General features: G+C 39.9%; 1 protein-coding gene across 1 annotated transcript; it reads left to right on the top strand.

The window, feature by feature from the left end:
* The first annotated feature begins 100 nt into the window (after positions 1-100).
* slc6a11b (solute carrier family 6 member 11b) lies at positions 101-21,293 on the top strand. The gene is made up of 15 exons (XM_034218902.1): positions 101-408; positions 1,209-1,436; positions 1,979-2,113; positions 2,398-2,538; positions 2,712-2,793; positions 4,379-4,511; positions 8,229-8,363; positions 13,630-13,733; positions 14,018-14,142; positions 15,135-15,247; positions 15,653-15,790; positions 16,373-16,475; positions 17,174-17,274; positions 17,697-17,867; positions 19,007-21,293. The coding sequence occupies exons 2-15, from the start codon at positions 1,226-1,228 to the stop codon at positions 19,148-19,150; spliced, it is 1,836 nt and encodes a 611-aa protein (XP_034074793.1). The 5' UTR covers positions 101-408; positions 1,209-1,225; the 3' UTR covers positions 19,151-21,293.
* Positions 21,294-23,069: the final 1,776 nt, after the last annotated feature.

Raw genomic sequence — 23,069 nt, 5'->3', positions numbered from 1 at the left:
CAACAAACACACGTTTAACTGGTGTTGTGCCCGTATCCCCATGTTACCCTGCTCCCTGGGCCGTGGTTACGCTGATGCGAGAGCTAGAGTGGTTACCACCTGGCTGTTATCCAAGTGGAGGCGCTTGAGAGTGGACCGCTTGGAGAGTGGGAGCGCAGTCGCAGGTTATCCATCGCCCGGTGCAAATATCTACCTTCACTCTGTCTGGGATCATCCTTTATATAGACGGGAGACTCAACAACACCACTTTTACTCAACGCGGATCCAGATTGTTCTCGTTTTCCTCTTTGTGTTTTTTTTCCACCGCCCTGATCAGGCTTAACCACCCTGTGTTTTTGTAAAGCCAATTGTTAGTGCGCTTCATCGCGGGAGCCAAAAGGAGCTTTGCTACTGTTCAATAGGAGACTGGTGAGTGAAGCCACTTAATGCTCATGCCTCTGACTTATATTTGAATGATCAGATATGTTTTAGTTTGTTGTGTTTTTTTTAATCGACTACAGTATAACTTTCTTACTCATGAACATACAGGTAGTGCAGTAGATATTGTTAACTGTTGATTTATTTTAAGTTGACTGTATGTCCACTAATTATGAAGTTATTGTTATGATGTATAACAATTCAATTACAGTGATATCAAGCAGTAGAGCTAGTCAGTGTTCTTAAAAGTTATTAGTTTAGTTGCAGGATGCTTAATGTTAAGTTTTCTTTGTATCTGCCCACCTACAAGCCTCCTCATTCTGGTCTGACAGCATTAATGTAAAATGTCTGTTTTCTGCTCTTCTTTATTCTATTCATGATGTTGTTACCCTTTAGTTAAATGAATAGGTAATGGGCTAGCACACTTCAAACCAAGCTGCTCGTTTAAAAAAAAAAAAAAGATATGGCTTATTAAAGAACCATGGTACATAATACAGTAAGTGAAATACATCTGACTTATTTAAGTTTGTTTGAAACTTCACATATATAAGTGTGGACTGTTCAATGGGCGTGGTTTTGTATTAATGGAAATGTTCCATTCAGATATTCCATAAAAGACACAAAGTCAGAAAAAAGTCACTTGGATCCAGGTTTTGGTTATGAGGTCACCTTTTATAATTCTTCTGTCCTTTTGTTTTCTCTCTCTCTCTCTCTCTCTCTCTCTCTCTCTCTCTCTCTCTCTCTCTCTCTCTCTCTCTCTCTCTCTCTCTCTCTCTCTCTCTCTCTCTCAGCGGGCTGCTGGAGCGTCATGACAGCTGAGAAGAGCGGGCCCGTTATAAACGGTAAACCAGAAGATGGCAGAGACCCGGAAGGGTCCAGCTCAAGTATAGAGAAGGGGCCGTACAATGAGAGGGGCCAGTGGAACAACAAGATCGAGTTTTTCCTGTCTGTCGCTGGAGAGATCATCGGGCTGGGCAACGTCTGGAGGTTTCCTTACCTCTGCTACAAGAATGGAGGAGGTAATGAAGTTTGCGTTGTCGGTTCTAAAAGGATCAACATACACTAAGTAATACAGGTGCCAGGAGAGGTTGTTGTATTATACCATTAGTAGATCTCACTTGAAGGAGGACATCAGACTGAGAGGAATGGAATGGCACATTTATGAAACAAAAACCAGCAATATCACCTCTGATTAAATACATAGGTAGGACATAATTTGGTCAGTAAAATGCAAAAGACACATTACTGAGTGAAAGAGGGCAAAGGTGTTTTAAAATATGAGGGTCTTTATTATTTCATCCATTATGCAATAATAACAGAGGTAGGTTTACTCATTAGGCACCTTTAGAAAGCACAGTATGAATCCATTCTTCATCTGAAAAAGGTCATTTTACATTAGAGTGGTATCATAGTCAGTGCTTTCATCTGAATTTTGAGAATCATTGCTTTCATAATCGATAAATGTTTCTTTTTTGGGGTTGAAGATTGTTTTGAACTATTATAATGCCATACACCTTATTCATAGTATCCATTCTCTGCATTTGCCTTTGTGTTCATAAAGGTGCGTTCTTCGTCCCATATGTCATCTTCTTTGTGTGCTGTGGTATACCCGTGTTTTTCCTGGAAACTGCCATGGGTCAGTTCACCACTGAGGGAGGCATCACCTGCTGGAGGAAAATCTGCCCACTGTTTGAGGGTGAGAAAATATATCTGTTATCGGTGTGTGCTCATGATTTAAATAATTGATCAAATTACAATACAAAGACAAAATATTTGGGGCTTAATAACTCAATTATTGCTCATTCACTATAAACACTGCTTTAAAAAATGTATTTCTTCATGATGATCATCTGTACCTGTACAAACTCCTACAGGTTGTTCTACTGTCAGTCACTGCAGCTGTGAATCCTTGCATGTTAGAGTTATTGAAATTCGCTACAGTTTTGAATATCCGCAAACTGTATGTCTTTGCGTTTTCAGGTATTGGCTATGCAACGCAGGTGATTCAAGCTTATCTAAACGTGTACTATGTAGTGATCCTTGCCTGGGCCATCTTCTACCTCTTCAACTGCTTCACCACCGAGCTGCCGTGGGCGGCCTGCGGTCACTACTGGAACACAGGTAGGAGGAGGGAACATCAGATATAAGACAACATTATCCATAACGTTGTGCATCTTTTTTATTTCAAGAGTAAAACAGATAATACGTCCTAGGATTTAATTTGCAATGCCATATCTGCATCATTACCTGCTATTCACTCTCAAATATAATAACACACCATTTTGTATCAACAGAGAACTGTGCCGACAGCTATGGAGAAAATGCCACCAACATTACAAACCCCAACTCAACCTCTCCAGTCATTGAGTTCTGGGAGTGAGTACAACTTTTGATTACATGTTCATTAGTTTTCATCTGGGTGCAAAGTGCCAATGCAAAGCATGCTGATGGCTTTCATCTCTGAAGGATTGCAGTATCAATCACAGTTTGTATAAAAACAACACAAGGAGATGCTTTGTCAGTTCAGGCACGTGTCAAGTCCTCTTTTAATGTCATTATCTACTCAAATGTTGATATCTGAGTCAAACCCCCCAACTTTCTCCTAATAATTCGTCAGCCCTTTTTTATATATTTGTGTGTCAACAGGCTCTGGTAGGCCAGCTGTCTCCAAGCTAGAGCCATGTTTGTGGCAGCGGATCAGGCCTTGTCAGTGTGTAATGCTGACCACACTTCCTGTCTCGCTGCCAGTGGCTGTGTTTACATTTCCTTTTAAAAGAAAATGTATAATTTATATATTGCTGTCAAGTAGCTAAATTAAAATTGTAATCCGTGTTTTCGTGTCAAAATCCAAATGATTTACATGATTTGTGTTTTGGTAATGAAAACATTAGATTCAAGCCAGCAACATGAACCTTACTCCCGAGAGAAGACACAGCCAAAAGACAACCACCATGTTGTTGGCACAAATAGCTGGCTCTTTGCCAAGGACTGTTATATGTTGTACTGTACAGTAATTACAGCATAAACAAACTCTCATATCAGAGCATGATGTTACACTCGTCTTATATTAATATGTAGGAGCTTGAAAATAATTAAAAAAAACAGATCAATTAGATCCCTGAAAAATAGTTTGATAGATTGATAAACACATGTTTGTATGATTTATTTCTGTACTGATGTGCAATAGTATAAAAAGTGTTTCCCTGCTGTCGCGATTTGTCAGACTGAACTGACCAAGACTTTAATGCAGACTTCCAAATCGAGGAAACATTTTAATTTTTTTTGACCTGGCCTGTGGCCGGCCACCAAGAACATGTCACGATGATCAATGGCCGGTCAGGAGCTCCGGGGGTGAACTCGGTGGCAAAGATTTGGCAGCACCATGTAGTGCTGTAGCTGTTCTCATCCTCTATCAATGCTGTTGCCTAGCTTTGCTTCAAAAGACAGGAAACTCTCTGATGAATCACCCCCGCCGACAAGCTTTGATGTCATAATCGCTGATAATGTGCCCTGTAATGTGCACCTGCACGGCACACCTGTAGGTGTATCACAGGGAAGAACTTTTCTGAATCGACCGATACTATGAGTCATACACTAAAAGCTATTGGACTCTTTTGTCTTGAAATCAACAATTACTAAATACAAATATTTGTTTCCAATTTTGTTTTTTAATCCGCAGTGCGGATCATATTTTTCTAAATCGTATCAAATTGTGGTTGCTTCCTCAATCGCCAGGCTAAATGACATTACCCTTTGTATAGAGCTAATTCAAGTTAACGTTGGTTCTTTATCATCCTTCCTCTGTGTTGTCTAACACAGTTTGCACTTAACACATTAAGAATGATATTAGAAAGTATGCAGAGGCTCTACGTGTTATGTTTACAAAGGCTTCTTCTTATGTCACACGTGCGTATGAACTAAATCAAATGGTAAGTCATCTGTGTTTTCTGTGCAAAATCAGACGCAGAGTTCTGAAAATATCAGATGGTATTGATCACATGGGGGGAATGCGCTGGGAGCTGGCCATGTGTCTGGCCCTGGCCTGGTTCATCTGCTACTTCTGCATCTGGAAGGGACCCAAGTCAACTGGCAAGGTGAGACAATGCGTAATGCACGTTTACCATGTGTGTGTTAGTGTATGTGCGGTCTGAACCCCGCAAATTGACAAAGTAGTAGCGAAGTATTACATGGTGTTCACTAGCAGGAACCACGCCACAACAGTGTGATGTTTGTAAGTTTATTGAAGTAACATGTGAATGATATGAGGGGGGTGAAGAGATGATCTGGGAGGACGAGCTCTGGTCCGTGCAGTGGGAGACTCAGAGTGGGGGTTCCGTCTCCGGCATGATCTGCATGGGCTGATTACGGGCCCCCAGACAATACCTGGGATTAAAATGTTAGTATATACAGTATATAAATATGCACCGTTTAAATATAAATGTTGACGGGCAGAGGATGTTGGGATGAAGGGATGAGGGATGGAGGGATGAAGGGATGAAGGGATGTAGGGATGAGGATGTAGGGATGAAGGGATGTAGGGATGAGGGATGTAGGGATGAGGGATGTTGGGATGAGGGATGTAGGGATGAGGGATGTTGGGATGAAGGGATGTAGGGATGAGGGATGTTGGGATGAGGGATGTTGGGATGAGGGATGGAGGGATGGGGGGATGAGGGATGTTGGGATGTAGGGATGAGGGATGAGGGATGTTGGAATGAAGGGATGTAGGGATGAGGGATGTTGGGATGAGGGATGTAGGGATGAAGGGATGTAGGGATGAGGATGTAGGGATGAGGGATGTTGGGATGAGGGATGTTGGGATGAGGGATGTAGGGATGAGGGGATGTAGGGATGAGGGATGTTGGGATGAGGGATGTTGGGATGAGGGATGTTGGGATGAGGGATGTAGGGATGAGGGATGTGGGATGAAGGGATGTAGGGATGAGGGATGTAGGATGAGGGATGTAGGATGAGGGATGTTGGGATGAAGGGATGTAGGGATGAGGGATGTTGGGATGAGGGATGTTGGGATGAAGGGATGAGGGATGGAGGGATGGGGGGATGAGGGATGTTGGGATGTAGGGATGAGGGATGTTGGGATGAAGGGATGTAGGGATGAGGGAGATGTTGGGATGAAGGGATGTTGGGATGAAGGGATGAGGGATGAGGGATGTTGGGATGAGGGATGTTGGGATGAAGGGATGAGGGATGAGGGATGAAGGGATGAGGGATCGAGGGATGGGGGGCTGTAGGGATGTTGAGGGAGGGAAGAAGGGATGGATGGATGTATCGCTCGGTGTGAGTCGGAAGGGGAACTGTATGGGTAGAAGGGAGAGGGAGGGTGGGTTGAAAGGATGGAGACAAGCAGTGGCCGGAGGTTTTGCCGGATATAAATAGGGGTGGCCGTGGTTCGAGGCGGAGTTTTAGGCGTGGCCATGCTCCTGAACCTATGTTAACAATTTAACCTAATTTATTTTGTTAACACTGCATCCAACTCATGATGGAGGGATTACTATGTGTCTGCATGCTACTATGCAGTTACTGACCATTTTCATTCAGCAGTTTTAATGTGTGTCTTGCACACTAAAACTGCCACAATCTAAAGCTCTTTCCCTCAAAACAACACTCTCACAAAGCCAAATGCATTCCCTCTGCAAATAGAGGACAACAGGGGTGTCAGCATCACCCTCTTCTACCTTTCCTCCCATCCCTCTATCCATGTTAATGTCCTCATTGAGTCCCTGCTAGCAGCCTTGAGGTTGACGTGGGGACTCTGCACCTTGGTTTGGCTGTTCTTCTCCCCTTTAGAAACTCAAATGAGTCAATGAGCCAGAATGAGTAAAGAGATAGTTTGGAGTAAAAAAAGAAAGGGAATAAATAGAGTAAAGTAAAAAAGAGGAGAGGTGTGTGAGGAAAATGGCTTCACATTGTACATGACGGGGGGGGAAAACATTGAGGTGGCAATGCCTATATCTCCCTGAAGTGTCTTTGTCTGGCTGTAAAGTAAGAGGGGAGAAGGCTTCTTCGGCTGGGCTTTAGCAGCCGGTCCAAGATTGATTCCTGTATTCACTGGAGGAGAGGAGAGCGTTCATGAGGAGCATGCAGAGTACACCCTCAGCCTCTGCCTCTTCTGCCTCTCTCTCTCACTCTCTCCTGCTATGAGAAATAAAACTACAGCTCGCCCGTTGTAAGGGGGAGGTGCTTTCTTCTCAACAGACCCTACAGTCCATTCAGTTCCGACTCTGCTAAGCTGTTTGCTTTTGTTGGTTGTGTTTGCCAGCCATTCCCACATTTAAGCCGTCCTGTTAGATTTACGGCGAGGCAGGGGCAAGTTTGACCAGTACATTTGTGGTGGCTTTAATGTTTACCCATGGTGAGCTGGATGGAGCATGTGGAGCATCAAAAGTTCATGGAGCGATTGAATATTGTCCTTTTCATCTACAGAGAGATCGAGAGAGAGAAGGCGTGAAGGTTTAGGATGTGTGATCGTTTTATTTGACAAATTAAAGGAGGGATTTGCCCGGCAGGAGACAACTTTTCCCACACTCTCCCCTGTAGGCTACTATAGGATTACCAGAGCTCGGAGAGCACAGTCTCACTAAGTCTTCAGTCTTTACTGATCAAAACTACTGTAGGATTTTTTTTTGTATATTTTATTTGGGGTTTTAAGATGAAGAATGTTTAGTATAATCAAAGCAGAATGTCGCCGTGTTATGATATATTGAGGGTAAAATTAAATGTAACTTCTCTGCAGTTCGAGTAAGGAATAACCTGCATGAAATGCTTCAAAACCTGCAACAATATGTGTGTTTTCCACTTAAAAAACGAGTTTCCATTCACGAAACTTCTGTTTGTAGTTGTACTGTGATGTGACCAGGGATGTACGTGTAATTAAAGTGAGCATGTAAGTGAGCGTTGAGGCCCGTATTTGTGAATGGTCCACTTTATCTTTGCCTGTAGTATATGCACACCCATTTCACTGTTGTGAGTGAAGTGTGTGTGTGTGTCTGAAAGAGTGTGTTTGTGTGTGTACACTCGTGCACTTCTGTGCGTGCTTCAAAGAAGAGCACATTTTCCCACACTGCCAGCATCACTCCTCTGGGCTTCTCCTGTTTAAGAGACGGGGCCAGAGGAGCCTTCTTTTCTTTTCAGTCTCCTGGCCTGGCTCTGTTCTGTCCTGTTCTGCCTCAATTGGACTTTGACTGGATTCCAGCGAGCCAGGGGATGTATGTTGCCCGCCTCTGCCTTCCAAGAGACCAGGGTCTTTGTTCAAGGGGTTTCTAAAAGTCTTGAGATGTCGGGCACAATTCTGCAAAACCTGAATAGTTAAATAAAAAAGAAGTGTTGGTTTGATGGTTAGCAAGTTCTAGCTACTGTACTGGACTGAATTAACTGTATTAGAGTTGACTCTAGTGCTGTGCATGACACCGTAATAGATGTACTGTATACTTACAAAACATGAGATGCAAAAACGAATACTAATGTACTCCTTGTTCTAAGTTCTTCTCACATATCTCTCCACTCATGTTTCTTATCCAGTCTAGATGTGTGCATTCCTTCAATGCCCTCTCACCCTACTGTCTGAGAGGTTATCTTGTTATCATTGAGCTGTCCTGTAGTTCTGGCACTTGTTTTCTTTATTGAATGGATGGATGAGGAGGTGGACATGTTGGTTATAGAAAAACATTTTTCAGCTGTGACCATCATACGCAGGTTTTTTTTGCTCTGCACAACTTCTGGCAGTGACTCAGTGTCAGCTGTGATCTGTCCATTGATACATATTTCAAATCTGTGCATGTTTACACCTGCAGGTTGTGTATGTGACAGCTACCTTTCCTTACGCCATGCTGTTGGTCCTGCTGGTCAGAGGAGTGACGCTGCCAGGAGCGTGGACGGGGATCAAGTTCTACCTCTACCCGGACATGTCCCGTCTCTCTGACCCTCAGGTAGGCCTGGACCCTCTGTATCTCTCTCAATGTATTATTAAAAAAAAGAGACCCGTTGGCTAGCTGTATACATAAAAAAAGATATATATATACTGGTGTATAACACTTTTTAGCTGCAGGTGGCGCACGTGTCAAAGTTGAATAGTAGGATAATACTGCTCTTGTCTGCTGATATAAGACATCATATTTACAGATAAGACTCTGCAGAGTGGCTGCTTTTACTTTCCCTTTTGCTGCTCTTTCTGAACTACACAAAAAAAAACATCCGGTTGTTGATGTTTTTTAATGCTGCACATCAAGTAAGCACCTAACCTTATATAAGACACGCTAAATACTGTACATAATACACACATCTTTGAAACATGACCTATACATCTACTCCCTTCTATGTTGTTATTGTTTCCTCTGTTTATCATTTAAAGCAGCAATAATGTTAATTTGATTGGTTGACTGAGTCCAATTGCACTTTGTTTAAGCTATGACTGTTTTATCTTTGAAAGAACAAACTGTTACATATATAAACGTTTTAAACTTTTGCGTAAATTCTATTACCCAGTGGCAGTTATACAACTCTGGCTTAGTAATATGGAGCCAAGATTATTATAGCAGAGCTGACACTTCATGCCTGTGATGAGATGATCAAAGGTCAAGAACATTGTGAGCTTTCAGAGGATGGAAAAGAGCAAAAGTTCAGAATTTGAGGCTAATGGAGGTGATGCATTGATGTATTACACACACACACACACACACACACACACACACACACACACACACACACACACACACACACACACACACACACACACACACACACACCACACACACACACACACACCACACACACACACACACACACACACACACACACACACACACACACACACACACACACACACACACACACACACACACACACACTGATCTGACTCCTTGACCTTGCCTGGAAAAAGCAGACAGCTTGGGTCGCTAGGCAACAGAGCTCAAGGAAATGTCAGTGGAGGGGGTGTCATGACAACATGAATGAAGAAAGATGAAGAGTTTGAGTGAAAAATAGAGAACAGATCAGAACACAGGAATACTAGATCCATGGTCCGTGTTCGATTGAGATTGTTTATTGTAGTAGATATATGGATAAATAGATACATTTGCATATTTTTTACTGGGGAAATCAAATATTAACACTGAACTATTGAAAAAAAACAATATGGAACAATTTTAAGTTCTTCTCATTGGAAAACTTTCTGACATGACTTTGGTATTGACCATTCATTTAAACGGAGATTGTCCAATCACAGCTTAATGACTGTAACTTGGCAAACCTGCAAGCTTGTTAATGATGTATGCATGGTACCCCAACACGACCAACATTGGGCATTTTACACTTTTTACAGTTTTACTATTTTTTAAAACTTAAAGACAAAATTGTCACAAAAGGATTATCTTATTTAGATGCATTTGTTAGCATGCCTGTGCAGCTAAGTAGCTTTCTTCCAGCTATCTATCATTCGGTTTCTTCTTCCTCCTTTTCGGTCAATGGTGTGTTTACAGAGATATGTTTTGTTAACAATTATTATAGATTAAGTTGTGCATACCATGAACGGAACAAATAAAAATGAAACGAAAAACGAAAAATTAAAGGTTCAAGAATGGAGCACATCACTAAGTTTACCAATGAGATAGCTTTAGCCTCACACTTACTAGGTAAATATCATGTATAAAGCCTTCAGTGCAAACTAAAGAATCAGCTAGAAACATAAAGTCGACTTGAGACAGCAGTTTACCAATTAGCTAGCTATGTTAGCTCAGCTGATAAACAGCTGATAAACTCTCCTGCTGACATTTCAGCAGGCAAAAGTAATGGTTGCAAGCTACAGAATGAGAACAAAATCAGTTTTCATCTGCCACTTATCATTGTAAGATGCAATGGATGTGATGACAAGGAACATTACAGCCCTGGAAACAATTGAGTCAGTGTGTAATTATCCTGTCAAGTAAGACCATTCTTTCTTTTTCGTTTGTACAAAGCAGCTCCTTGTGGTAGGAAACAGTGTTCAGAACATTTTGGCTTGACTTGGACTAAATGATACATTATTAAAAGACTACAAAATAAACTCTTGATAAACTGCAAGTTCACATTTATATCATTGCATTTCAATTCAGAAAAGTAAGCCTCAGTGACGATGGCAGAATGTAATTATTTTCCCAGTTGTTGTCCAGTGAGATAACTGTTGCATCTGTAAAAGTAGTAAAACTAGAAAAAGAGAAGCAGGGATACAGATAGATGGTGAACCAGTGAGACAAACAGAAACAAAAGACTCAAGCAGGCACAGAGAGACTGAAGGATGGTGATAAAGAAGTGCTGCTGTTTGGCAGAAGAAGACATTACTTCTGACACCAATGTTAAATTAGCTTCCTCAGGGACAATCAAGGCTCTGTTCTGTTCTCCAGGATGTGAGGAGTGTGTGTGGCTGCGTGTCACCCGCTCTTTCTACACCCCTAAACTCCATCATGCCTCCCCTACTCTTTTCTTTATATTACCTTTCTCCCCCTCTTGCTCACACACCAGCATGCACTTTGTATCACTTCCCTCCTATCCTTCTTTGTTTTCTTTCCATGCCCTGTACATGAAAATATATTGCTTTTAGTGTCTTTTCCCCAGCCTCTCACTAGTCAAACAAACCTTGTGATTCCCTGCTTATTCCCAGAATCAAAATGGTCTTCCCTTCGTATTCAAAAATAGCAAGGCCAAGGATATTGTTGTGCTGGTACCATAGACTGGTACCCTCCTTCCTCAAAAAACACCAACAACCAGACATCAGCAAGACAGTTATATAATACGCCTTCTTGGTAGACTTGATAAAGACTCACATGTTCAGCTTAATACCTGCCCAGCACCAAGTGAAAGCGTTTTACCAACATTTTTTGAAAAAAACATTAGACAAGAATGTTGCTACTTGACAGCAGCAACATGCACATTTGTAAAATTACAATTAAGACAGCCAGGTTCCTTTATTCTCTGTCATATTTGATCCTGTCTCTAATCGTATAATGTGTAGCTAGCTGTGTGTTTAGCATTTTGTCACATCACATTATCTACTCCTACTGTATGCAGAAAGATGCGTATGCAGAGTTTTCAAGTTCATCTGCTAAAGGAGGACAGTGTTTCTGTCTTTACTTTGAAACTAAGTTTGACACATATTACGAGCATTATGTACTTTTTGAAGTAAAGAAGAACAAGAAAACATTTGACTGTTTAGCTGAACCTAAAGAACATCCCTTGTTTACTCAATGTCGAAGGCCTGCAACATCCGTACATTGCGATATAACTTGATGAATATTCGGTACATTTAAAATTTCATTTATGAGGAAAATCTGGCTGATTCATTTCAGCCAAATATGCTGTTGCTCTTCATTTATAAATATCTAACCTTTGAATACAAAGAGTGGGACTTGAAGAGCACCGAGAGCAGTACATTTACAATACAAGACCGCTATCTTATGGACAATGTCATCGAGCTTTCACACAGTAGAAACGTTTCCTGGAGCCACAGTCTCAACATTACCAAACACAAGCTGGCCAAATTAGGCACAACATCAACAAGTGATTCTCTCTGAGCCTGGGCCTTTAACGTTTCCCTGCGCTGTGCGGCCATCAGCCGAGGGTGAACTAAAGGGAACATTAATGAACATTAGGAGAGAAAGGCCTGTTCTTCCACAGGAACAGTCCTGTGTTTGTGAGGTCACAGAAGTTACCGTGGTTACTCCCAGGAGGGAACGAAGACCGTGCGTTTGTTAATTGTTTCTCGGTAGGGAAATGAGATTAGTTACTGAATGGTGATGTGAGAGAGTTTTCAAAGAGCCATGCTGCATTAGGTTTGAATTCGCTAGCACACTAGGCTATCCAGCGGGTTTAAGGGTCCTGTGCTAAACTACAAACTAGTTTTATAATGCACATTTTACTGCTCCACTACCTCAGTGAAGAACCTTACATGTGTAAATCCACATGTTGCCCATGAATCAAAATACTGTGAATCATGTCCACATTATAATAATTGGCTAAATAGAAGGTAATTAAGCTCTTCAATTATACTTCAACGCACTTATAAAAAGTGATATTGAATTGCTTGTATTAATACAGGGAACTATCCAGAAGCTTTCAATACAGTACATGCTGGAACAAGCCAGGACCCTTAAGAGGATTAAACAGATTGAGAGATTAAGAATAGCGACCTTTAATGATCGCTGCTGCATAGAAATATACTCACAGACATTTTATCTTTGCAGCTAATTATTGACCAACAAGTCTTCATACAGTAAACGTCAAAATAGGTTGTTTGTCAGTGTCATAGTCACATGTTGTTTTGTGAGTTACATCATGTAGCAAGCTCCTTCCCCATTCAGTACCTGGAGAGGACACTGATTCTTTAAATAACCCCACACATTTTACTGTCAGGAAAACATGAACATCCGAATGTGTTGGCCAGCCCAAAAATAGTTAAAAGTATGTTTAACTTCCAACAGTTTGTAGTTGAGATTTTACAATTCAACAGTTTGTCTTTTTCTGTAGGTTTTAATAGATTCAAGTATTTGACAAATTATCACCATGCTTACATATATTTGAATTAGTCAGTCTATGCTACACAAATTAGCATAGGTTAAGTGAGTAATTAAGTTCCACAAAAATATTCTGAATACAGTACATAGGTTTGTTTATCATAACATAACCTGTTAAACTTCTAGACACAAAGCAACACAGTTGCAAATGTTGAATTTCAACCTACAAGCTACAAATACCAATCCAAAATGTACAACCAATGACAACCAATGACAATGCTAATATGTTAAAGTTATGTGCACATTGATACATTTTTAAGACTCTTCACCATTTACATTTTGCGTGTTAGCACCAGTTTACCGTTTTTAAATGTTATTTGTCAATTTGTAAAAGTTTATGCCACAAGAAACTGTTTAATTGAACATACTCTCACAATACTCTGTTAAGTATTTTGAAGGTACAAAAGTGAATGTTTAATTTAAATTATACTATGCTCATCTCTCACCAAAACAGAATAGGGAAATATGGATTTTTTGGGCAATGGCAAAAAATCAGATGCCTTTAACAGTTTCTAGACCTTTGATTTGCATATTACTTAAATATATCTTTAAAGAATAACGTTGGCTGTTGGAAAAACAGGCTTCCTGATGGCTGTTTTCACTCGTCACCAATCTGATTATTTACTGTATATCCATGCCACTTTCCCTTCAGGTATGGGTAGATGCTGGAACCCAAATCTTCTTCTCCTATGCCATCTGCTTGGGTTGTCTCACTGCTCTGGGAAGTTACAATTCCTACAACAATAACTGCTACAAGTAAGATACAATATGAATACTACACTCGTATATTGATGAATGATAATAACAGAAAGTAAAAAAATGTGTCTTTCGTATCTCTGAATAGATTTTTACTTGCCAACATAAAGCCCAGCTGGTAGAAGGTGATTGATACGGTGGATGGTCACATAATTGAATGTTTTCGTTCATCACGCAACATGTGTGTATCTGAGGAGAAATGCCTGTGTCGTCTGTAGTGTACGGTCTGGTAACGGCTCCTACAGTGAGTGTGACCTTCTCTTTCTGTCTGTCTTGCTCCTCAGGGACTGCCTCATGCTGTGTTGTTTAAACAGCGGTACCAGTTTCGTAGCAGGTTTTGCTATCTTCTCTGTGCTGGGCTTTATGGCCTACGAACAAGGTGTTCCCATCGAAGCTGTGGCAGAGTCTGGTGAGAGAATAACAATCATGTTTCTTAAAATGCAGAACTGCAATGAAGCCGTATACTACATCTGAGGCTCACTGTTGAGTAGAGAAGGCCTGTCTGAGTCTTTGTGCTGAAATGGATAAACGTTTTCATTCATATAACTCCACACTCTTCACCTAGGCTCTTAGACCACCACATTATGATGTATTCAAGTCAGTATGAATGATTTAGTGAATGTGATAGAGCGAGAGATTTGAAATGTTTGTCTCAGGGCAGGGCGAGGACATAGTTTGATGTTTTAATAATGATTTTTCTTCAAGATTCTTTCTCCAAATGTAGGTTTTGAATTAAGCACTGCATGTCACCTGTTATTTTGAACCAATCAATCTTAGTTTACAACTCTATCCGATATCATTCATGTCCTCGAAGACAGGATGCTCTCTGCTTTTATTGCTTCCCTGTACTTCCAGTATGTGTATGTGTTTTTTTTACGAGTAAAACTGATTGATAAATATCAAAAGCTTATTAACCAACACTTTGACCAGTGAAATTGTACAGGCTGCTGCATTGTTTCCTGTTGATAAATTCATTTATAGTGATAATGATACAAAAAATACTACTATAAATTATAATATAAAGCAAAAATCAAGCCCAAATAATTAAAGACATCCCCCATTAAGCACAAAAGGAAGAACTTAAACGTCTGGAGAAAGAAGGAGGAAACATTAGAAAAGTCCATAGAAAAGCAGATGTATATATTAAACACATATACATATATAATAGTAACAATAACATGATTTCAAACTGTAGGCACTGTCAAATAGATGGCTATATCTCCTACAATCCTCAGAGTTCACATACTGAAAGAAATGTGGGAGAAGCTTAAAAGAAAAGGAAATGTTTGTTCCATGCTATGGTCATTTATTTTTGGCCTCATCTTGTCTTGAATTGTTTGAAAAACTCTCTCTTGCTTTGAGGAGACTCCTGAATGTGAGTTCTTTTTTGGGGGGATGCAGGTCCTGGTCTTGCATTCATTGCATACCCCAAGGCTGTTACTATGATGCCTCTGTCTCCGCTTTGGGCCGGCCTCTTCTTCCTGATGCTCATCTTCCTCGGTCTGGACAGTCAGGTGAGAATTATGGAGAAAGTTCGCTCACATAATAAATGTAAAGGTTTATAAAGATGTGCAAGTAAAGATACATAAAGGAATAGGGGGGAGATCAAATGAATCAGTTTTTACTATGTTTATGTATTGACATTGACCTACACTTTGAAATATTTTCAGTTGGTTTGAATTCAGTGAACCCTAAATAATGCTTTGAGTCATATAGTCTTTGGAACATCAATGCTTACAATACTGATGAAAGACTTTTTGTGTGTATATATGATATGAGCTAATAACTATGATTTTGAATGTGTGTGTAGCCACTGCAGAATAACTGTTGTATTAAATGTGTGATAGTTTTGTCTAGTCATCTATCTTATAACTAATCCATGCTGTTTCCATTGAGACAATAATGTTTTTTTTTTGCAGTTCGTGTGTGTGGAGAGTTTAGTGACAGCTGTGGTGGACATGTACCCAGATACCTTCAGGAGAGGCTATCGCAGAGAGTATCTGATCCTGGGCATGTCCATAGTCTCCTTCCTCGTAGGACTTATCATGTGTATGGAAGTAAGGCTCTGTAATCACATATGAAAATCTACCTACAGTAATATAAATATAAAATAGACTGTCAAAGTTCTTTTTATCAGGTTACAAATGTCTTTATATGTAGTCGTCATCATCATCATCATCATCAATTCTCACTAGTATCATTGTCCATATTTTACTGTGTATTTTCTGTTTTGCTTTTATTTTACATTTTTTATTTTTTGTCAGCTTTAATTCACGGGAATTTCATTGGTTGGGTAGGTAGAGTGGATGATAACATCTGAGCACCACCATTGATACTGTATTAAGATGTTTGTTACAGTTTCAGGTTGAGATGACAGATATTCCAAACAATTATTCCTTTTAATATCCAAGAATGGTTTCACAATGATAGCCATTAACATCACATAACACCGTGGCCAATGAAACAAAAACAACGATAATGCTGTTATGAGGTCTCTATCTCAAATATGCTGAATGGGATAAGAGCAAATAAATGTGTGTATATACTGTGTAACTGATGTATTTTCTATGTGAGCTCACAGAGTCTGATGCTTATACAGTGGCTGTGACGGATAACTGACAGCTGTCTTGTCTTATCAGGGCGGAATGTACGTCTTCCAGCTGTTTGACTCCTACGCTGCCAGCGGGATGTGTTTGCTGTTTGTGGCCATATTTGAGTCCATATGTATCGGCTGGGTGTATGGTAAGATCACTTGAACATAACTAACAAATCATTTTTTTAATAAATTCCTTAATCTTTATTCCTACAGTCAACAACAGCCTTGTTTTTGTCAGCCGAAGCAACTGTCACACATTCGACCACAGAAAAAACAGTTTTACCCACTAACACTGTATCATGCTTTTACCCTCTTTGCTGCTATGATATTTCTTCTCTGCCCTCTGCTGGAGAATGAACTCAAACACATGCATCAGTCACAGAGTGTTATATAACGCTTACAAATCTTAAAACTGAGATATTTTAAATTATATTATGATATAAAAGCAATGTCAAAGGTTGCCATTCTGCCTTTTTATCAAGAAAATATGCAATAGTACTGTAGTGCCTTTTTCTATTTAATAGCCTCTTCTGCGACGGAATTTTTATTTCTATCATATTATGATATATAACATACAATATAATTATTGTCTAATTTCATCAGACAAATTGAAACAAACCCATTCATATCAATTAAGTAAATAGTAGTTTACATGTAGCAATGCAACATGTGTGTTTGTCTGTTTCTCTTTCCTCAAATAAACGTATGGACCACGTTGAATCCACATCTGGCCAGCAGCTCTGATTAGATGACCACGTTTCTTCCACACTGTCTAAAGACATCAATCACGTCATTATCTGTGATGACATGCAGAATCTCTGAGTGACACTTGTTTGCATTTCAGGTAGTGACAGATTCTACCTCAATATTGAGGACATGATTGGCTTCAAACCCGTCTTCTTCATCAAATGGTGTTGGATGATCCTGACCCCAGGCATCTGCGCTGTGAGTCTGACCGCACACACAAAATCAAGCACTAACAGTAGCATCGACAACACATCATAAAGACAAACTCAGTAGTGAAAAGAACAGATACTTTTTTGTGTGTGTTCAAATTAAGTTTAATCCTTTAGTTGTGTAGTTGTGTTTCCTTTGGGAGCGCGTGCCTGTTAGGATCTTCGCTCACAAAATTGCTGCTTGTAGTGTCTCAATAAACTCTCATTGCTATAGGGAATTTGGTTGTAAAGTTAATTACCCAGCAGGAAACGTAAACCACAGTCATTGAGCAAATGAATGTTCGCCTCAAACACAATTTCTATGACTTACTGTATGACCTTTTTCTCCTTTTTATATAAAACTAAACCTCATACTTTTTCAATGACATTGTATACAACAAGTACAAATTGAGTCTTTTTTGTCTTGTGCAGGGCATTTTCCTGTTCTTCCTGATTAAGTACAAACCGCTGAAGTACAACAACGTGTACACCTATCCTGACTGGGGCTATGGTATCGGCTGGTTCATGGCCATGTCCTCGATGGTCTGCATCCCTCTGGGAATGATCTGGAAGATCGCGACGACTCCTGGCACCTTTGCTGAGGTATTTATGAAAACTCACCGAAAATTCCAACATTTTCTTTCTGTAAGTAAAGCAGTAATACTCATGCCTTGTTGCATGAAGATATTTATAATGTCATAGTTAAATAAACTGTAAAATCTTTGCATTAGTTTGATTTCCAAATTCATGTTTACATTCTTCACTCTCTCATATTGCCTTTTTTCATGAAGAACATTGACAATAGTCATGTTTTCCCACGATAAGTAGCAATAATTGCAGTTTAGTCAAATAGAAAAACTTTGTTTAGTGTTTTTAACTAATCTACGAGATGATTTCCCAAAACAAAACACAGTGTGGATTACACAGGTTTGCACGCGTGACTGACATCATCAATGAGTGTGCCTTTTATGGAAAAGTAAAATAATGCAAAGCCAAGTCTGTTAAAGTGCTTGTGCAAAACAGTATATTGTTATACAACTTTATTTACAGTCAGATCTTATAATCAGAACAGCGTTAGTGAGTGTTTTACAAAAGAGATGCAACTTTTAACGCCTTTAGAATAATAAAGGAAATAACTCAAAGTAAGGTATTTCTCCCCTTTGACTTTCTCTGAGGAATTATGGCACCGTTTGGTCAAATCTCCCATCGTCGCCTGAGGAAGGATTCAAAAGCAGATAGCAGGTTTATGACGAGAGATTATCAGTATTGGCCTCTGGCTTTTGGCAGAGCTGAGGCATGATGAAAAGTACACAAATGATATCAGGGACTTGTTGATCAGGTCTTAATCAAATCTACATGGTGTACAGAGTGTAGGCCCAGGTAGTGCACAGTAGAAATCTACAGAGAAAACTGATACATTGATTTGGAAACAATACCTATATTATTTCTTGACAGCTTCATATATTTTTAAATAGTGAAATGGTATGGGTTATTCAGTTAGTTAGCCAGTTATATGGCAAGATTCATTCATTTAATGCCTGGAAGATACATACTTTGTTATTTAATTTAAATAAAGGTCGGTCCATTCATATGTTTTATTTTTTATTTTGGATGGTTATTGTTACTTTTCTTAGTTTTAAGTATGACTAGATGCACAAGCTGTAGCTGCCTTTGGCCACTATACGATATAGCATTGTTGTGGGAGATTAAAAGATATTTATCTTTCTCCATGCTCTCTGCAGAGAATGAAGAAGTTGACGACTCCCAGCCCCGACCTGAAGATGAGAGGGAAGCTCAACGCCCTCAGCCCTTACGCTGCCAACGATGCAAAACTCAAGGTTGATGCGAAAGTATCCACCATCTCAGAGAAAGAGACGCATTTCTAACCGACCGCATGACCAACCCACCAAGCTGCCTGCCGTCTTCACAATAAGACCAACACATGGAAAGTACAGCAAAAAACAACAATATCTACCGATTCACAAAACAGGAAATGTAACAAATGATTTGGAGTGTTATTTTGTTTTGTAAAAAAAACAAAGGAAAAAAGGAAAGCTATTACATGATTTGTAGTCTGTTTCTGTTTTGCACAAACTTTGTTAACACATTTGTTTTTGTTGTTTCAGTTAACACTGTGTGACTCAATCTGCTGTTTCTTTCTTTTCTAACCATTAATATTTTAAAACCAGTCAATACTGGTCACAGTTTGGGCCAACGTGCTGTGTTGTGAAAGACTTACACTGTACATGTACTGGCAAGGTGCTGTGCCTCTCTATTAGGTACGAGGTACCCACATGTGATTCTCTAGATGTAGCCGCTTGGGGACCTTTCAGCATAGTGTGTGTGTGTTAAGAGGATACTGCACTTTAGGAGGACACGTACCCTGAAGACCCCTGACAGTCATTTTGAGTTTTTAAAACTGTTGTTTATCTGAACAGCCATGACCCTGAAGGTTTTTTAGGGCTTTAGTAATTCTAATTTACATGCATTCAATACTGTTGCTATGCAACATAGCCACACATTCTGCTTACTGGCTGTAATTGAATAATATTATTAAGGTATTGATCATCACATTAGGATTTATTATGTCCTTGAGGGCTTTGCTGATTTCTATGGCACCGCTCTTTATGAATAAACCTTTCTGCTCTGTAGGGTTTATATTGAAGGGCAAATAACAAGTCAAACCTGTAAAACCATTTGCATTTTTCTTGTTTTGAGGTACAAATCTTCTCATGGCTAGAAATGGTGAGTGACTTGCAGGCTGAGTCTAAAAACACACCCTTCTCTCCTCTAGCTGCCCTCTTATAAGTCGTGGATATCTGTCATTTCACAGCAATTACGCTGAGCCTAACACAGAGTGACAGACGCTCTTCCACCCCTGCATTTTTATTTCCTGTTCCGCCTGTAAAAGAGAAGATGAACGCCCATCAGATGAGCATTTCAAAACCCATCTGTCTCCTTATCTCTCCCTCTTTTTATTCTTTCCCCTTCTCTATTTTTTCCCGCTGTCCTTCTTTCTCATCTTCATCCTCTGCTTGTCCGCCCTTTTCAATGTTTTGCCGCTTCTGTCTTTAGCTTCTCTTCTTTCGCGTCTCAGCAAAGACCCGGCCCTTGTATGAAACTGTGAAGCTGCTGAATGCTTTGTATTTCTTCTTTGACTTCAGCAATAGTCTTTCAATTGATTAGTCTCTTTGTGACCTTTTTTTTAAACCCCACTGAAAAAAATAGATATATTTTAGTTTTGCTGTCAGAGCCACTGCGGGGGTGAACACACAGTCTGTTCCTGTCATCCATTTAATTGCGGTAAGAGTCAATGAGCTGGTCTCATTGTTCAGATCAATCTCAGTCCATTGCAGTCTCATCCAATGACTTGTCCTACCTCCCCCTCTTTGCTTTGTCTGACTCTCTCACCTCCCCTTCTCTCTTCCCTGTGTCCTTTGTTTCCTGATGAAAATGCAATCAGAAGAAAGCATCTGAGGGGATGAAACTCAAATGTGTCTCTTTACAGTTTTTCAGGAGGAGGCAAAGAAAGCAGGGAAAGAAATAAGGAATTGATGAGCTGAGTAAGTGTGTGATCGAGTGAGTAAAGAGAGAATAGAGGAAGTGTTAGGAGACTGAAGCCCCTCCTGTCTAAGCTGTGACATCCTCTTAAACATGTGATTGGTCCCGCTCGTTTGGTTGCATTATGACATCTTCACCTCCTCACTGATGTTTGTGCAAGTTACTAGTTGTGTGCTTTGGATTTATAGCCTGCTGTTTAACACTGATCATGTTGATGCACATTTTTATCATCTCATTCTAAAAATCTGTGGTCTATTTCTTGACATGAATGATGTTTTAAAAGAATTGCTATATTAAAAAGTACATGATCTTTGTTTTGACTTTTGATATGTCGCTCAAATGATCATGTTATAGAATTATAATGAAAAGTGTTATTGTTCTGAACTATTCTACACACATTTTGGTATTCACAGGACATGTGAACTGTCTGCTTACCTATTTTTAAGAATAAACATACAGGAAAAGGGATTGTGAAGGCTTTGGTCTTTTTATTTAGCCTAATCTTTCATTTCAGCATCGCAGTTACCCTTAAAGGGAAAAAGATCACGCTTAGATACTGACATTTCTTTCTTAAAGTCCTTTGAAAGAGTTTCAATGCCTACGTATTATGAGACTTTATAGAAATAACAGTTTAAGATAAGATGGCAGAAGTCCAACACAGCAACGGGATAATTGACAGACACAAACATTACATAATAGGATGGGGAAAGAAATGTTGTATGCACATTAAACATAATTTGTAATACATTAAATGAGTTTAAATCTCTTGGATTTGTCAATTTCCTATATAAATTTGATTTGTAAATGTTGTACATGTAGGTTGAATGTATTTGATCACTGCAAAGGCTACATGAGAAACATTAAAACCCCTACACATCTATAATGAGCCCACATAGGTGTTTTCACATAGCCTGGTTGGATCTCTTCTCAGGACTGTGTGGGTGTTCAACACTGGGCTTCAACATATTTCTCACCTTGACAGGAGCATTTTATTTGTTATTATTACAGAGGGTTTTGTGAGATTACATAATTCCCTGCATAGCTCCACTCTACTTCACCTGAGTGGAGGAGTAATCAGCCACAGACACAGTAAGGTAAAGCACAGGTTTGAACAATAAAATAAAGGAAGCCTGAATTCAGTTTAGCTGCTTTGAGTTCTGTGTCTAGTGGTGCCTGGCTGGCTCTGTCAAGGTTGGGGAAAAATAGGACCCAAATGCAGATTGAGGAGGGAAGCGGGTTTCAAAATGAAACAAAAGGCGAGCTTTATTTACAAAAGCTGAAAAAACATGAATCCATGAACAGGTACTGTAGCATGAGGTAGCATCCAAACAAAAGGTGACGGTGACCAACATGAACGGCGACATGAAAGACAAACAATGAACCAACACTGAACACCGGAAGAGACAAGACTAAATACAGGGAGGGGTAATCACGAGACGAGAAACAGCCGGGCAGGGAAGGAGAAACACAAGGGCAACGGGTGAACACAATCAGACAATCAGACACACCAGGGAAACTAACGACAGGAAGGAAGACAAGACACAGGGAGAACAGAATTGCAAAATAAAACCATGACAAGACAGACCAAACTAAAACCGTGACATAAAACTAAGATTGTGACAGGGCTCACTGGCTCACTGTCACACTGTCATTGTTTACCAGGGAAATGTAAATAAAACCATAGCCACTGTTAATGTTGTGTAAAGAGTGGTCCAAAACGCACAGATGTGGTGAGAATGTTTAGTTAGGAATATGTCTGCTTCCTTAAAAATGATCCATATGGATTATGATTTCTAGGTACCCTTGTTACATGTCTTACCCTCCTTTCTCTTTCTTTCTTCCTCCTGTATTTCAGCATCTCTATTGTCACCACTATGTTTGTCCTCTATCAGGATTACTGTTTGAACTACAGCCTCCAGGAGTATAAGGCATACCATAATCAAATAAAAACAAATAAGGAAACTTCTTGTTCTATCCTTTTGGAGTGTTTGTAGGCCTCTGGGTGAGTTTCAGTGTGTGTGTGTTGAGCATGCTTTGTATAATGTGTGTGTGAGATGTTTGCGTGTGTGTCTGTGTGCAGTCTTGTGCATGTATCAAACTGTCACACTTCAGAAATAAGCTTTACTTGTGTTGACTTGGAGGTGACTTTTGGATTTGATCCGGTAGATTATGGTCATTGTGTCACTTCGGCGCTGTACGAAAAACTTCTGAGAACTCTTTCTGAGCTGACAAAAGTTTCTGGAC

Source organism: Gymnodraco acuticeps, unplaced genomic scaffold, assembly GCF_902827175.1.
Source record: "Gymnodraco acuticeps unplaced genomic scaffold, fGymAcu1.1, whole genome shotgun sequence".
In the NCBI taxonomy this organism is placed as follows: Eukaryota; Metazoa; Chordata; class Actinopteri; order Perciformes; family Bathydraconidae; genus Gymnodraco; species Gymnodraco acuticeps.
This window is presented reverse-complemented; position numbering and strand designations above follow the sequence as displayed.

Bases quoted from the DNA above. Each gene is read 5' to 3' on its own strand.
- slc6a11b (XM_034218902.1), top strand. From the start codon at position 1,226: ATGACAGCTGAGAAGAGCGGGCCCGTTATAAACGGTAAACCAGAAGAT. The intron at 14,143-15,134 runs GTGAGAGAATAA...GGGGGGATGCAG, and splicing joins CGAAGCTGTGGCAGAGTCTG to GTCCTGGTCTTGCATTCATT. The intron at 16,476-17,173 runs GTAAGATCACTT...TTTGCATTTCAG, and splicing joins ATGTATCGGCTGGGTGTATG to GTAGTGACAGATTCTACCTC.